Genomic DNA, 14,973 nt, shown 5'->3' on the forward strand with positions numbered 1-14,973 from the left:
GAACAGCACCTCATCCTCTGATGAGGCACTTTACAACCTTCCGGACTTAACATTGAGTTCAACAACTTCAGACCATGAACTCTCTCCTCCATCCTCACCCCCTTTTTTTCTAATAATTATTATATATATATTTTTTGTAGATATATTTTCCTTTTCCCACCTATTTCTATTATTATTTTTAAAATTTATTTCCATCCATTGTTTTATCTCTACCTTTTAGCCTATTTTGATCCCTTCGCCCCCCCCCTCCCCCCCACCCCCACCACCCTCACTAGGACCATCTGTCACTTGCTTATCCTGCTTTCTACCCTTAATGTCACCATTAGCACATCCTTTAGCTAATATCACCACCGTCAACACCCTTTAACCTTTTGTTTATGACATCTTTGACAATCTCTCCTTTGCCTCCACCTATCACTGGCCCTCTATCCAGCTCCACCTGTCCCACCTCCCTTTAAACAGCTCATATTTCACCACGTTTCTATTTCTCTTTAGTTCTGATGAAGAGTCATATGGACTCGAAACGTTAACTCTGTCTTCCTCTCTACAGATGCTGTCAGACTTGAGGAATTTTTCCAGCAATTTTTGTTTTTGTTACAGAGAGTACCACTTCACTAGCTTTTTTCCCCCCAGGGTACAAACTCTGCCTACCTGCAAAAGTCAGTGTAATTTTTGCAGTGATTGCCTATAAATAATCACAACAGTGCTTGCCTGAGAACCTTTTGTGTCTGGCCCTGGAACCAACACTTACCACAAGGAGGGTCCATTTCAAAGCAATGGTGGCTGAGATATGCCATTTTGAAATTCAGTATAATGTGCAAAATGTCTAATTGTCCAATTTTGCTTTTTTTTCTTCTACTGTTTTCATACTGTTGTTATGATCCCCACCTGAGGTTACTGCTGGACAAGCCAGGTCCCAGGGTGGAACCCAACTTGAAAGATCCTAACTTTTATATATTTGGATACGTGGAGAGGGGCTACTGAACAGAGTCACCATAGTCAGCTAATGAACTTTTAACAAAAGCATGAAGCATTTATTAAATCAGAAAAGATGAACTAATATTATAATACTCCTTCACTCACAACTATAGCTTTACAGATATATATAGATTTGTAAGGATAACACAAGTTACAAGAACTATCTTATACTTTAATGTTCACAGTAAGTACACAGTCCATGTAAACCAATAAGCACCCTGTCAGACACACCACACTCTGAAACCAAGTGACAAATGCCACCTCAACCAGATGCTATGGATATCTCCTCATTTCTGCATTTCTAATTAAACTAAAACTCAATTTGACTTCTTAACACAGATACAGAAATACAATTCAAACTTAAACATTAAAGCTGAAACTCATTCCTAACACCTACAAATACAAATGTACCTTAAACTATCTCTATTTCCTAACATTAACCAGTTTTGTATGGGCAAAATTAACATTATTTGTTTTTCTAACTGCAGATGTTTTCTTTAAATGTAGGTACCTGTAGATGTTAACCATTGGAGTTTGGATTTTTGATTTGCTGAGCCAGATAGTGTGAGGAGACTGAATTGGCAACAGTAGAAGTACAGTCATTACCTTGGAGTGATTCAGCTTCAATGATATGTATGATTCACTTCCTTTAAGTTCTGAGCTCAGACCCTCTTCTAAACAATTATTTTTTCATCAGTATTTGCCACTTAAATAAGCAAAGTAGAGGATGTTTCTTTTAAGTTTCTGACTTCATTCTTGTGCAGTTCTAAATTCACTGCCCCTGTTTTTTGTCTCATACTTGGGTCTACACAGCTTGTTTTTTTTTCAAGAACTATCTTGGTGGTGGCACAATACATTTAGTGCACCATGTGTTGTGCCCTACACCTGTGAAGCTCAAGTTAATTCCTAACTGCTTCCTTTATGGGGTAATAAGCTGGGCAGAAATTGGGCACTTCCTGTAGAAGGAAAGACTGAGGAGGTGAATGCGCCTGTATTGCTGTTGGACTCTTATTGCAACCTGCTGAAGTACAGCATCTGAAAGAACTTGACAGCGGTTCACTTTCCCATCCTTCCATTTAGTGAATGGGACATAAGTAGGTCGGACTGAGTTGTTGGGAAAATGTGGGAGAGGAGGAGAAAGAGGAAGGTTCCATTCAGAGAATGGAAGTGAATCTCAGAGGTTTCATTCTGCAATAAGCTGGAGCAGAATATTGAATCAGTTTGATGAGCATCATAGATTAAATTATCTGGTGTTGAGTTGCTAACCTTAACCATGATGCTGAATAATGGCAAAATTGTCATAGGAATCTTCTTGGACTTGAGGCTGGTGCCAGAGGACTGGAGACTTGCAAGTGTTACACCCTTAATCAGAAATGGGTGTAATGAAAAGCTCAGCAACTACAGGCTAGCCGTGTTGACTTCAATGATGAGAAAGCTTTTAGAAATGATAATTCAGAACAAAATTAGCAGTCACTTGGACAAATGTGGGTTAATTAAGCAAAGTCAGCATGGATTTAAGGGCAAATTATGTTTAACTTGATTGAGTTTTTTGGTGAGGTAACATTGAGAACTTTTGAGGGTAATGTGGTTGATGCAGTTTATGTGGACCTAAAAGGCATTTGATTAAAGTGCCACATAACAGTGTTGCCAGCAAAGTTAGAGCACATGGAATAAAAGGGTCAGTGGCAGCAGGGATACAAAATTGGCTGAGTGACAGGAAACACAAGAGTGGTGAACAGTTGTTTTTCAGACTATAGGAAGTATATAATGAGGCTCCCCAGAGGTTGGTGTTGGAACCCCTGCTTTTCTGCTGAGCTATGTTAATGACCTAGACTTGGGTGTACAGGGTGCAATTTCAAAATTTGCAGATGACACAAAACTTGGAAGTTTTGTAAACTATAAGGACGATAGTGATCAACTTCTCAAGGACATAAATAAGCTGGTGGAATGGGTGTACAACTGGCAGTTGAAATTTAATTCCGAGAAATATAAGATGATTCATTTTGGTAAGAATGAGAAGCAATATGATAAAGGATACAATGCTCAATGGGGTGCAGAGCAGAGTAACCAGCCATGCAATATTTCTCAGGATTGTTCCGTGATTGAGCCGGGTGTCATTTGTCGTGCATTTTTACTGCATTTCTTGGGCAACGAACCTTGAGACTGCCTGAAGTCTCCTGTTGCCACTGACTGTGCATCTTTGATGCAAAGCCACACTGCCCACCCCATCCCCGATCTCTCCTGCACTCCTTTTCCCTCACTCTCAACGCACTCGCTCTGACCCTGTTTCCCCCACTGCCCCACCCCACCCTTCTCCTCAATCCCACAGTCAAAGTGTCCCTTTTTTTTCCCCAAGAGTTGGGCGCCCTGGCGCAAAGGGACCTGGGGTGGGGTAAGATATATGTGCACAAATTTTTGAAGTTAGCAGGGCAGGTTGAGAAAGCAGTTAATAAACATACAGGATCCTGGGCTTTATAAATAGGGGCATTGAGTACAAAAGCAAGGAAGTTATGATAAACCTGTTAATGATAAACTAATAATAAATTAATAGTAAACCTGTTTATGACAACATTGGTTTGGCCTCAACTGGAGTATTGTGTCCAATTCTCGGCATCAAACTTTAGAAAGGATGTGAAGGTATTAGAAAGGATGCAGAAAAGATTCATGAGAATGGTTCCAGGAATGAGCAACTTCAAGTACACGGATGGATTGGAGAAACTGGGCAACTCTCCATGGGGGAGAATGAGTTGAAAGGAGATTTGATAGAGTTGTTCAAAATCATGAGGGATTTGAACAGAGTAGATAGGGAGACACTGTTCTTGATAGTGGAAGGAAGTAGAAGGCAGTGATTTAAGGCAAAACAAAACAATGGTGAAATGAGGAAAAGTTAGGCAGTGAGTGGTTATTGTGGGGAATTCACTGTCTTAATGTGGTTGAGGCTGATTTAATTGAGGCCTTCGAAAGAGAATTGGATAATTATCTGAAGAGAAGAAATTGCAGGGCTGTGGGTGAAAGGCAGGAGAATGGGTTTAGCTGAGTTGCTCTTGCAGAGAGCCAGCATGGACTGAATGGCCTCCTCCTTTACTGTAACCATGCTATTCTATGACTTTCTCCCAGGCTGGGGTGGGGGGTGGGGGGGGCGTGGGGTGAGTGGTTGTTTACCATTGATCAGAAATTGAGCTGGACTAGCCACATAAATACTGTGGCTACAAGAACAGGTCAAAAGTTAGGAATTCTGTGGTGAGTAACTCACCTCCTGATTTTCCAAAACCTGTCTACCAGCAACAAGTCAGGAGTGTGATGGAATACTCTTCACTTGCCTGGATGAGTGCAGCTCCAACAACACTTAAGAAGCTTGACAACATGCAGGGCAAAGCAGCCCATTTGATTGACACCTGTCCACCAACATTCACTACCTCCACCACTGATGCACAGTGGCAGCAATGTGTACCATCTACAAGAAGTACTGCAGAAACTCTCCAACCCTCCAAACCCACAACTGCTTCCATCTCGAAGGACAAGGGCAGCAAATACATGGGAACACCACCACCTGGAAGTACCCCTTCAAGCCATCACCACCCTGACTTGGAAATATATTGCTATTCCTTCATTGTCGCTGGATCAAAATCCTGGAACTCTTTTCCTAACGGCACTGTGAGTGTACCTACACCACATGGACTGCAGTGGTTCAAGAGGCAGCTCCCCACCATGTTCTCAAGGGCAATTAGAGATGGGCAGTAACTGCTGGCCTAGCCAGCGATGCCCACATTCTGTAAATGAATTAAAAAAAGGTCACTGCTGTTCCTCCATAGAGTCCTACTGAAAACAGCATTGCAGCTCTTGGAGTAGAATTGGCATCAGTTCTTGTCTTGATGAATGGCCCAGGCGGAAATGGAGAATAACTTCTCAAAAATAAACAATCATCTGTTATCATTTCCTTTTCTTAATTTAAATTGTGCTGCGTGTCTTAAGTTTTATGTATTAAACTTGGGCATTTGTGCTCACTGCCTGTGCGTCAATGTGTTAGGAGTGCATTGTTTGAACTTGGCTGAGTGATTTTACACAACATGTGAACTCTGAATACTCAGTCACATCAAAAGCTACTTGCCCAAGTGTTGATGTGTGGTGATGTAATCTCTGTGTGGGAAAGGAAACAGAACTTCCTGTGATCTGGATTTGGGAACATCATTGTGGTTTGATTTTTGGAAATTATTCCATTCGTTAAATTGTTCAATTTTTACTAGTGATGCTGTGAATTCTTTGGCAAAAACATTGATAACCATTTTGATTTTTTTAGCTTGTGTCAATAATTTGAGAAACCAAGTAGCTATGCCCCAGTTAAAAATAACAATTCTACCAATACTAATCATTAGTAATTTTTGCTCATCGCAGCAGGCTTAGTTTAGAAAATTTGCCTTTAGACCCACCCACCCTATCTTTGCATCCTTCTGCATATCTCAGCTCGCAGCCTCCCTACAGTGTTTGGCCCTTCAATCAATGAGTGTATAAGGCCTAACCTAGTTACTAATAAATCTACAACTAAAGTACAACACTGTCGTAAAGTTAGCAGACTTATTCAGACAGGTTGCAGGGATTGCTGATACAGTTGAAAATATATCAGTTGGAGAGACTATTTGTGTTTGTTTGAGGGCAAGGTAAGTTATTGAAGTAGAACTTTGATCAGACCTGAAAGTACTTAGTGCTGATATTAGGTATCAAAAGTGGAGTGTTCAGTTTTACTGTGTTATGATCAATTATACCAAAACCAGTAGAAAAAGCTAACTCCAACATAAGTTTAAAAAAAAATTACAGAAAATTGTATAATGCCTTCAATGTAGTGAAATGTCCCATGGTTCTTTACAATAAGTGAGTTGGGAACACAGGGCAGGAATTCAGAGAATGTGAAGAACAGGGTGCAAGCTCTGATTTGGGATGGCGGTTACATGAACAGATATGGATTTTAAAGTTAATGCGGCAGGGAATGAAGAATGAGTGGAGGTCAGTGGAGACTGCCTTGATAAGAATAGGACTTAATATAGAATGTGATCGGTAGAGGCCTGGATGATTTAAGTGTTTATGCAGGGCGAAGTTCAGGAGAACAGCTGGCAGCTGTCGGGGCATTTGAAAAGTCAATTCAGTGGTGCCGATGTGCGAATAAGGATTTTATCATTGGTGTGAGTGAGGTGAATTTCAGTCTGAGGTGTGGCGAACTGGAAGAACCATTTGAAGCTTGAAGTTGAGCAGGGTACCAAGATTGCGCATTATATATATTAACTTGTGAGTGGCCTTTGAGGCAAATGGAACCTGGAAAAGCTGCAAAGTTTCTGGCAAGAAACAAACAGGAAGTCTATGTATGGCTGGAGGAATTTCTAGCTCACAATTTGATACCATCCATTTGCAGTCAGACTGCCATCCAATTGTTTTCCTGATAATTTATCAGATTTTGAAATATGCCCGGTCAACATTTTTATTTTCTCTCTTAAACCTGCAAGTTGCTTGATTAATGTATCTGTTTTTAGGTAATCTCTTGCTCTGCATCTCCCTTTTTAAGCTGCCAATGGAAATAGAAGTCATGTATTCCATGATGTTTGTTCACTATCATTAATAACTTGTAACCCAAATGCATGTTTACTTTTAATAACCAGCAATTGATGTTCCATGCCATTACATGCAGAGTCAAGATCAAGCATTCAGATCAATACAGAGTTAGAGGTTGCATTGGTGGCAGAGGACATATGGATGCAGTGGGGGCAAGTAGGTAGATGGCTGGGAAGGAGAATGTGGGGCGAAGGAAAAAAATGAATGGATGTGAACAGGGGGAATAGGAAGTAGAGAAGAGGAAATAAAGGTGTATATTTGGGTAATTAGTGGTAGGGGACAGAGAGGGGAACAGTTTTCCAGAGTCGGCTGAAGTCTTGGATTTTGGACGGGATGGGGAGTGGGAGGGTGCAGGAAGAAAGAAAAGAGAATAAAGCAGGAGTTACTTCCTTCAATGGGGCGCATCTGCCTTTTATTTAAAAAAATAATCTTTTTCCTTGACTTTTATCTCAGTTTGGCTTTCAGTTCCTTGAGAAAAATTAAGGACCCCAAATCTAACTTGCAGAAGTAGTATGCCAACAAAATAAGGATTATTCTTTGTTATTTCCTCCTTTGCAGTGCTTTCCAAAATACCAGGTGAACACCCTTGTTTTCAAATTGTATTATAAGATCTTTAACACTCAACTGAAATAGTGGATAGGACTTGTTTCTTGATAAGCCATGAAAAATCACCACTTTGACAAGGTAGCAATGCATCAGTACTAAAGATGAGTATCACCTTGGATTAAGATCTTAAATCCACATCTTTCTGGAGATGGGAGTCCTACCAATTGAACCAAGTTTATTTACACTCTGGAAAGGAAAACTGTCATTTTTAGTTTCTACGGTAACACTAGTGATCAGTCCTGTTTTCCATTGACAGCCATGTAACAAGCAATTGAATGTCGAAAAAATAAAAGAAATTTCCAAGATTTTGCTTTGTACGGAGTATCTGGTCTTGCTGGACCTTGAGCTTAATTTAATTATTTTTGCCATTCGCACACTGGTTACCAACAGCAAGATGCCTCTACAGTTGAGTTGGTATATGAGCACTCACACATACAAATATTATGAATACCAAGCAAAATTAAATGTTGCACTCACAGTTTCTGAAGCTTCTGGTCATTGCATAAAATACTTTTCACCTGGAAGTGATTACAAAGGAAGTCAATGTTATCTAGTAATAGTCATGATTCAATACTGTGTAAAACATTAAATCGGTTATCAGGAGTAGCCTTGAGAAGTATTGAATACGCGAAAGGTTGCTTGTTGTTTCTTATTGGTGCGATTCAGGGTAAAGTTTTGGAGTGTTTTGAGTCAATTCATTCTGACATTGTTGCAGCAGCATGACAAATGGAGACTATGTGGATGCTGTCTTTTTACAGTATTAATGTTTTCATGTGTAAGTGATCAGCATGTATTTTCGCTAGAACCTTTCAACTTGGGCTCTTTTTTTTGTATTCATTCATGGGATATAGGCGTCGCTGGCCAAGCCAGCATTCATTGCCCTCCTTAACTGCCCTTGAGAAGGTGCCTTCTTGAACTGCTGCAGTCCATGTGGTGTGTAGGTACACCCACAGTGCTGTTAGGGAGGGAGTTCCAGAATTTTGACCCAGCAATAGTGAAGGAACAGTGATAAATTTCCAAGCCAGAATGGTGAGTGGCTTGGAGGGGAACCTCCAGGTGATGTTGTTCCCATGTATCTGCTGCCCTTGCCCTTCTAGATGATAGCGGTCGTATGTTTGCAAGCTGCTGTCTGAGGAGCCTTGGTGAGTTCCTTCAGTGCATCTTGTAGATGGTATGCACTGCTGCCACTGTGCGTTGGTGATGGAGGGAGTGAATGTTTGTGGATGTGATGCCAATCAAGTAGGCAGCTTTGTCCTGGACGGTGTCAAGCTTCTTGAGCGTTGTTGGAGCTGCACTCATTCAGGCAGGTAGAGAATATTCCATCACACTCCTGGCTTGTGCCTTGTGGATGGTGGGCAGGCTTTGGGGAGTCGGGAGGTGAGTTACTCGCTGCAGAATTCCTAGTCTCTGACCTGCTCATGTAGCTATATTGTTTATATAACTAGTCCAGTTCAATTTCTGGTTAATGGTACCCCAGGATGTAGGTAGCAGGGAAATCAGCAATGATAATGTCATTGAATGTCAAGGGGCAATGGTTGGATTCTCTCTTGTTGTAGATGGTCATGTTCTGTGACGTGAATGTTACTTTGCCACTTGTCAATCCGAGTGTGGATATTGTCCAGATCTTGCTGCATTTGGACATGGACTGCTTCAGTATCTGAGGAGTTGGGAATGGTGCTGAACAAGTGCAATCATCAATGAACATCTCCACTTTTGACCTTTTGATGGGAGGAAGGTCATTGATGAAGTAGCTGAAGATGGATCCTTGATGCAATACTCAGTCACGTGTTGCCTTGATGTCAAGGGCAGTCACTCTCGCCTCACCACTGGGGTTCAGCACTTTTGTCTGTATTTGAACCAAGGCTGTACTGAGGCCAGGAGCTGAGTGATCCTGGTGGAACCCAAACTGAGCATCATTGAGCAGTTATTACTAAGCAAGTGCCACTTGATTGCACTGTTGATGACCCCTTCCATCACTGTACTGATGATCGAGAGTAGACTGATGATGTGGTAATTGGCCAGATTCAATTTGACCTGTTTTTTGTGTACAGGGTATACCTTGGCAACTTTACACATTGCTGGGTAGATGCCAATGTTGTAGCTGTACTGGAACAAGTTGGCTAGGGGCTTGGCAAGTTCTGGAGCACAAATCTCCAATACGATTGCTGGAATATTGTCAGGGCCCATAACCTTTGCAATATCCAGTGCCTTCAGCCGTTTCTTGATAACGTGGAGTGAATTGAATTGACTGAAGATTGGCATCTGTGATGCTGGGGGCCTCAGGAGGATACTGAGGTCATCCACTCGGCACTTCTGGCTGAAGATTTGTTGCAAATGCTTCAGCCTTATCTTTTGTACTGATGTGCTAGACTCCCCATTATTGAGGATGGGGATATTTGTGATGCCGCCTCATCCAATGAGTTGTTTAATTGTCTACACCATTCATGACTGGATATGGCAGGACTGCAGAGCTTAGATCTGATTCCTGTAGTATGTGGAGAATGCACATTATTTAAAGGATGAAAAGCATCGCAAGTTATGCAGTTTTGTCATTTAATTTCACCTGTGCATTGCAAGCTGGCAAATGAGTGAACCAGATGGCTTCTGTTTTAACTGTTCTTTTCTTCAGACTGTGGCTATTTGTATGTATAATAAAGATTAATTTTTAAAAGAAAGAGAAATCTGTTTGGATGACACCAGTGATAGTGTAGTTCCACATTGCGGTTGGTAGTAACGCCAATCTAAAAGGCCAGAGCTTGAATTGATTCACACTAGTATCTTGATTTTATTTGGGGGTATGGAGTACAAAGGGGAAGATTTATGTCTCCGGTTTTGAAGAGTCATTAAAGATGCAGAGTTAATTTTCATGCAGAGTTTACAGGTAACAGCATTCCGCTCATCATCAAATAGTGTAGATGTGAAAATAATGTAATCATAAATTATTGCACAGAACATCAGTGGTTAATAATCACCTCCCTTTGTTATCCCTTTCTTTTAGGGTATGAAGGTGTTGGTGGATGCAAGGAGCAAGCTGGGCATTCCCTGGGAAAATACTGAAAACGAGAAGCATGGAATGTTTGTCATGGCATTTGAAAACAAATGTGGCATGCCAGTAGAGCCAGCCACATTTCAATTGTATGTGCCAGCACTGAGGGCACTCTGGCAAGATTCAGGAATCAAGGAAGCATACAACAGAAGACGAGAGTTTCAGCTGGTAAGTGACCAAGTTCTAACGAGTTGCTCAGAATGAAGGGAAAGTACATTGATTTATATGAGGCAGCAGATAACTAGCCTCCCAGACAATTTGAAAATGCCAACATGTAGCCAATATACTGTTTTAGATTGTTACTGCTGGTGCCCTCAAGTCAATAGATAGTTGGTCTACTTGTCACTTGGTGAACTGGTTCTTGCACTAAAATGTTAACACTTGGTTTATTTTATCCCCTCCCATTTAACTATTTGGTGAAGCCATTTCCTACTATGTAGTTCTGACAATAGCTACTTTTTTTTTTACATTGGATTATTAACATGCTGATTCCTCTGGCTCCTAATGCATAGGTTTTCCTAAGGTAGACCACCCGGATTTTCAAAAGTCAGCTCCTGAGAAAACCTGGTAAATAATGGGTTTAACTGCTGTTAGCAAACTCCAGAATTATTGGTGGCTGTGCGAGACTGGTGACAGGAGCCAGTAGCATTGGATAACAGTGAACCAAAATAAATGCAGCTGAAGACAACAGAAATGTATTTTTTTTAAAAAAATCAGATCGCTCCTCAGTGCTTATTTGGCAGTATAAAAGGCATAATTCTGAATAGAATGATTTTTTTTTATGCACATTTTCTTATATATTTAAATGGGGACCAGTGAGGAGCAGAATGTTCCTCTGCTAAGTTACTCCATGCATCTTGCTTGTGGCATTGACTAAATATTCTGTTGATCTGTATTTTATTAACTGTATTTTACACATTTAAACAATTGTTTAAATAATCTATAATATGTTCAGTAAAGATTTCATTTAACTGGTTTTTCAAAAAGTGTTGCCAGTATTAAAGGAATAAATAAACTGTACACTGCTTGGTGCCAATGTACAAATATTCTGCCTTGGTCTTGTAGAATGTTGGATTCCAGACAAAGGGCCTGAGTTAGATTCCAAGTCTTCACTGATCCTTGCACTAAGCCTTCTCTATTAATACATTTGGAGGGAAGGGAAACTGTCTAGACTGAGCTGCTTCCCACACACAGAGGATGCCTCCTTGTTGCTTGTCCGAAGTTGAGGCATTGATGGGTTTTGGGGATTTCTGCCAGCTGTACTGAAGCAAAGAGGAGACTGTTAATGTATAACTCAGCGCAGGTCAAGGTTCCAGCCTGGGACCTTCTTGATGTGTGTGGCTCAGTACCACAGGACACAGTAAACTCATGCACAAAATTATTGGGGGAACTGATTTCTGGCCTTAAGGTCACTGTCAACCATTTGTCCTGCATGAAATTATGCAGCTTTCAACATATCGTGAAAAGTAATAGTTAATAGCTTAGCAGTGCCGTACATGCAAAATTGGTTAGCCAGCATTTGTGGTGTGCAATTTTGGACTTGTAGGCATATGGCATTGTATAATCAACACATTTTTTCCAACTTGTAATGAAGGTCAGTGTACTGAAGGGGAAAAAAAAAGTTAAGAATGTAGGAATGAGAAAAAGCCTCCAGTCTGTTTATAACCCAATATAGTTAGTTTTAATGCAGTACAGTAGACGTGGTAACATCAGGAAATGTTTTGAACAATGCTTTTGCAGTATTAAACCTTCAAACTTCCTTGTCACAAGCCTGTATTTTGAAAATTTCCCCAGTACTAAAGGTGCAGCATGCTCATTTTGTTACAGTTGCTTTAGTATTATATTGGTTTTAGTGAAACCTAGTTCGTCCTGGTACTGGACCAATCAGTGGGGGAAAAAGACTTCAGAACTATTGACCGTGATTAAAACCTTGTTCTTGGAAGATACAGGTCTGGCTAGTATCTATGTATTGTTTCTTTGCTCTTAAGAAGCGGGTCATAAATCTTTGACTTAAACATGTAACTTACTTGTTGTGACCATGTGGAAGCTGAATTGTCAGCATGTTAGCAATTTAGCTACTTCCACCTGTGCAACATTGTTGCCCTCTTCCACTGAAACCCTTATCCATTCTTTTTCATCTCTAGATGTGGCTATTCCAATACCCTCTAATCCCACACAAACTCCTACTTTTTCAAAACACAGCAACCTGTGTCCTGTCTTCACTAAGTCCCATTCACCTGTCATCAAACTACCACTGGCCCCTTTCCCACAATACACTAAATTGAACTACTTATTCTTATCAAATTTCTTTATGGTCTTATTGTACCCTATCTCTATAACATCCTCCAAGTCTTGCATTACCTTCCACAATATCCTTCAGTCCTCTTTTTTTTCAGTACAACTCCCCTTTTACCTCACCAGTGGTGCATCCTTTCATGGCATTAGCTCTACTCTTCCCCTTGTACCCTTTGCATGTCCACAGTCTCTGTTCCAAAGGTCTTCCTAAGAAATTTTTTTTGACTAAGTTTGGTCACCTCCCCCCGGCCCCCCCCAAAAAAATCTTTCCCCCCATGGCTTATACCCCTTCCTGTCAACTTCCATTTGTGGAGTTACATCAGCTATTTTTCATTATAAAGTATACTATATGAATGCAAACTTTTGTTTTGTATTACTATTGATTGAGCTTTTTTCATCAAGAAGTGTTGATGCCATCGTGCACTTGTTTACATAAAATGTATGATATATTTGTTAATGGAGTATTAAATGTTGTGCAGGTTTTCTGATTCTGTGGTATCAAAAGCAGCGTTCTCTCTAAATTTGTTTTTTTTTTGGATTGTTTGGGCGATTGATTTAATTGTTTGAGGCCTTGAAATTTTTTTGCGCAGCAGCAAATGCGAGGTAACGTTAAAGGAGCCATCTTGTGCATGACCTGCATGGGCACTTGCAGGTTGTTGCACAGTTTAGAGGCAATATTGATTAAGAGTTAGATTTTATTTGTTTAAAAGTATGAAAATTCTGAATGTCTTACCTAAGTTGAAGTTTTCAGTAGATTCTTTTGCCCCACGTTGTATAAGAAAGTAAGGAACAGGAGTAGGCCATCTGGCTCCTTGAGCCTGCCCTGCCATTCAGTAAGATCATGGCTGATCTGCCCCAGGCCTCGACTCCTCTTTCGTGCCAGCTCCTCATAGTCCACAACTCCCTGATATTTTTAAAATCTACCTACTTCCTCCTTTTAAATACTTTTAGCCTTCACAACTCCCTGGGTAGAGAATTCCAGACATTCACTACCCTCTGAGAGAAGAAATTTCTTCGCATCTCAGTTTTAAATGATTGTCCCCTTATTCTGTAACTATGTCCCCTAGTTTTAAGATTTCCCCCACTGGTGGAAACATCTTCTCAGCATCTACCCATCAAGCCCCCTCAGAATCTTGTACGTCTCAATAAGATCACCCATCATTCTTCTGAACTCTAATGAATAAAGGCTTAACCTGTTCAGCCGCTCTTGATAAGTCAACCTCTTCATCCCAGGAATCAGCCTAGTGAATCTCTTTTGAACTGCCTCCAATGCCAGCGTATCTTTTCTTAAATTTGGGGACCAAAACTGAACACAGTACTCCAGGTGCAGCCTCACCAACACCCTGTACAGTTGTAACAAGAATTCCCTGTTTTTATACTTCCAACCCCCTAGCAATGCAAGCCAAAATTCCATTTGCCTTCTTAATTACTTGCTGCACCTGCATGCTAACTTAGTGTGTTTCATGCATAAGAACACCCAGACCCCTTGGTGCTGCAGAGGAATCATTCAGCCTCATTAATTCCACCTAGCTCCTCTGCACTGATCTTGATGACAGGATGCAGACACAACCTTTCTTCTCTTGGGGTGCAAGAGATTCCTGATGGGGTGGACCATGCACTCCTTCCCCCAAGGAGCCAGCTCATAGACACAGGCCTCCTGGAGCGAGTGGTCAGTGGACTGGAACAGTTGACTCCCCACTCTTCCAGACTCCATAATTCCATTTCTAGCCAGGGTTCGCACTCCTAGGAAACTGCCAACAGTCAGCAAGTGTCTTGCTTCTCTAGCATAAGGCCAGGTAAATTGAGTCATGGTCTCCTCCTCCTAGAGGAGGCTCCATGTGGTTTGGAAAAGCACAGGCCTTCTAAAGAGACTTCTGATCCAAACTAGGAATCTGAAAGAGCAGGCGGAGAGGTCGCTGGTGATGAAAACTGTTCCCTATACAAACCTGCTAGCCTGTCCCTGGATCATGTCATGTGCCCTTGCATTTGGGGAAAAAATACAGATGGCAGAGCAAACTTCCATTAGGATGTTTTATTTATCATTTTAACATTTTATTTTACACCCACACATATGGTGAGAAAATAATGAATTTAAAAATGAGGATACAAAAGTTAAATCCACTGTTAGACAATTTCTCCCATGTTACCCCCAGGGGATGTTATAACTGTTTGAGATCCACTATTCTAGAGTGATGGCAAAGTTGGTTTCCTCTTCAGAAATAAGTGTTTGGAATTTGATCACAAGCAGAACTTGTCTCTGCAAAATATCAGTAATACTTAAAATGATTGGAAAAACAGAGTTCTTAAACTAGATTTGACAGTTTATTGCCCCTACTTACTGATAAGTTATGCCCCACCCAAAAACTGAAAAGGCCATGATCTTCATGAAAGTCAACACTGCAGCACCACCCATGCATGCTTATTTATTTAAATTTGTTCGTGGAATTTAT

The 14,973-nt window shown here is 40.8% G+C and overlaps 1 protein-coding gene across 2 annotated transcripts in view; it reads left to right on the forward strand.

Moving 5' to 3' along the window:
* gna12a (guanine nucleotide binding protein (G protein) alpha 12a) overlaps window positions 1-14,973 on the forward strand; it is a 105,272-nt gene that overhangs the window by 28,200 nt on the left and 62,099 nt on the right. For both annotated transcript variants that reach the window (XR_005945295.1, XM_041206241.1), the window contains exon 2: window positions 10,181-10,396. Coding sequence is in view for 1 of the 2 variants with exons in the window: in XM_041206241.1 (XP_041062175.1) it covers window positions 10,181-10,396 (216 nt within the window). In the remaining variant the exon portion in view is untranslated. The remainder of the gene's footprint in view (window positions 1-10,180; window positions 10,397-14,973) is intronic.

Source organism: Carcharodon carcharias, chromosome 15 (assembly GCF_017639515.1).
Source record: "Carcharodon carcharias isolate sCarCar2 chromosome 15, sCarCar2.pri, whole genome shotgun sequence".
Lineage (NCBI taxonomy): Eukaryota > Metazoa > Chordata > Chondrichthyes > Lamniformes > Lamnidae > Carcharodon > Carcharodon carcharias.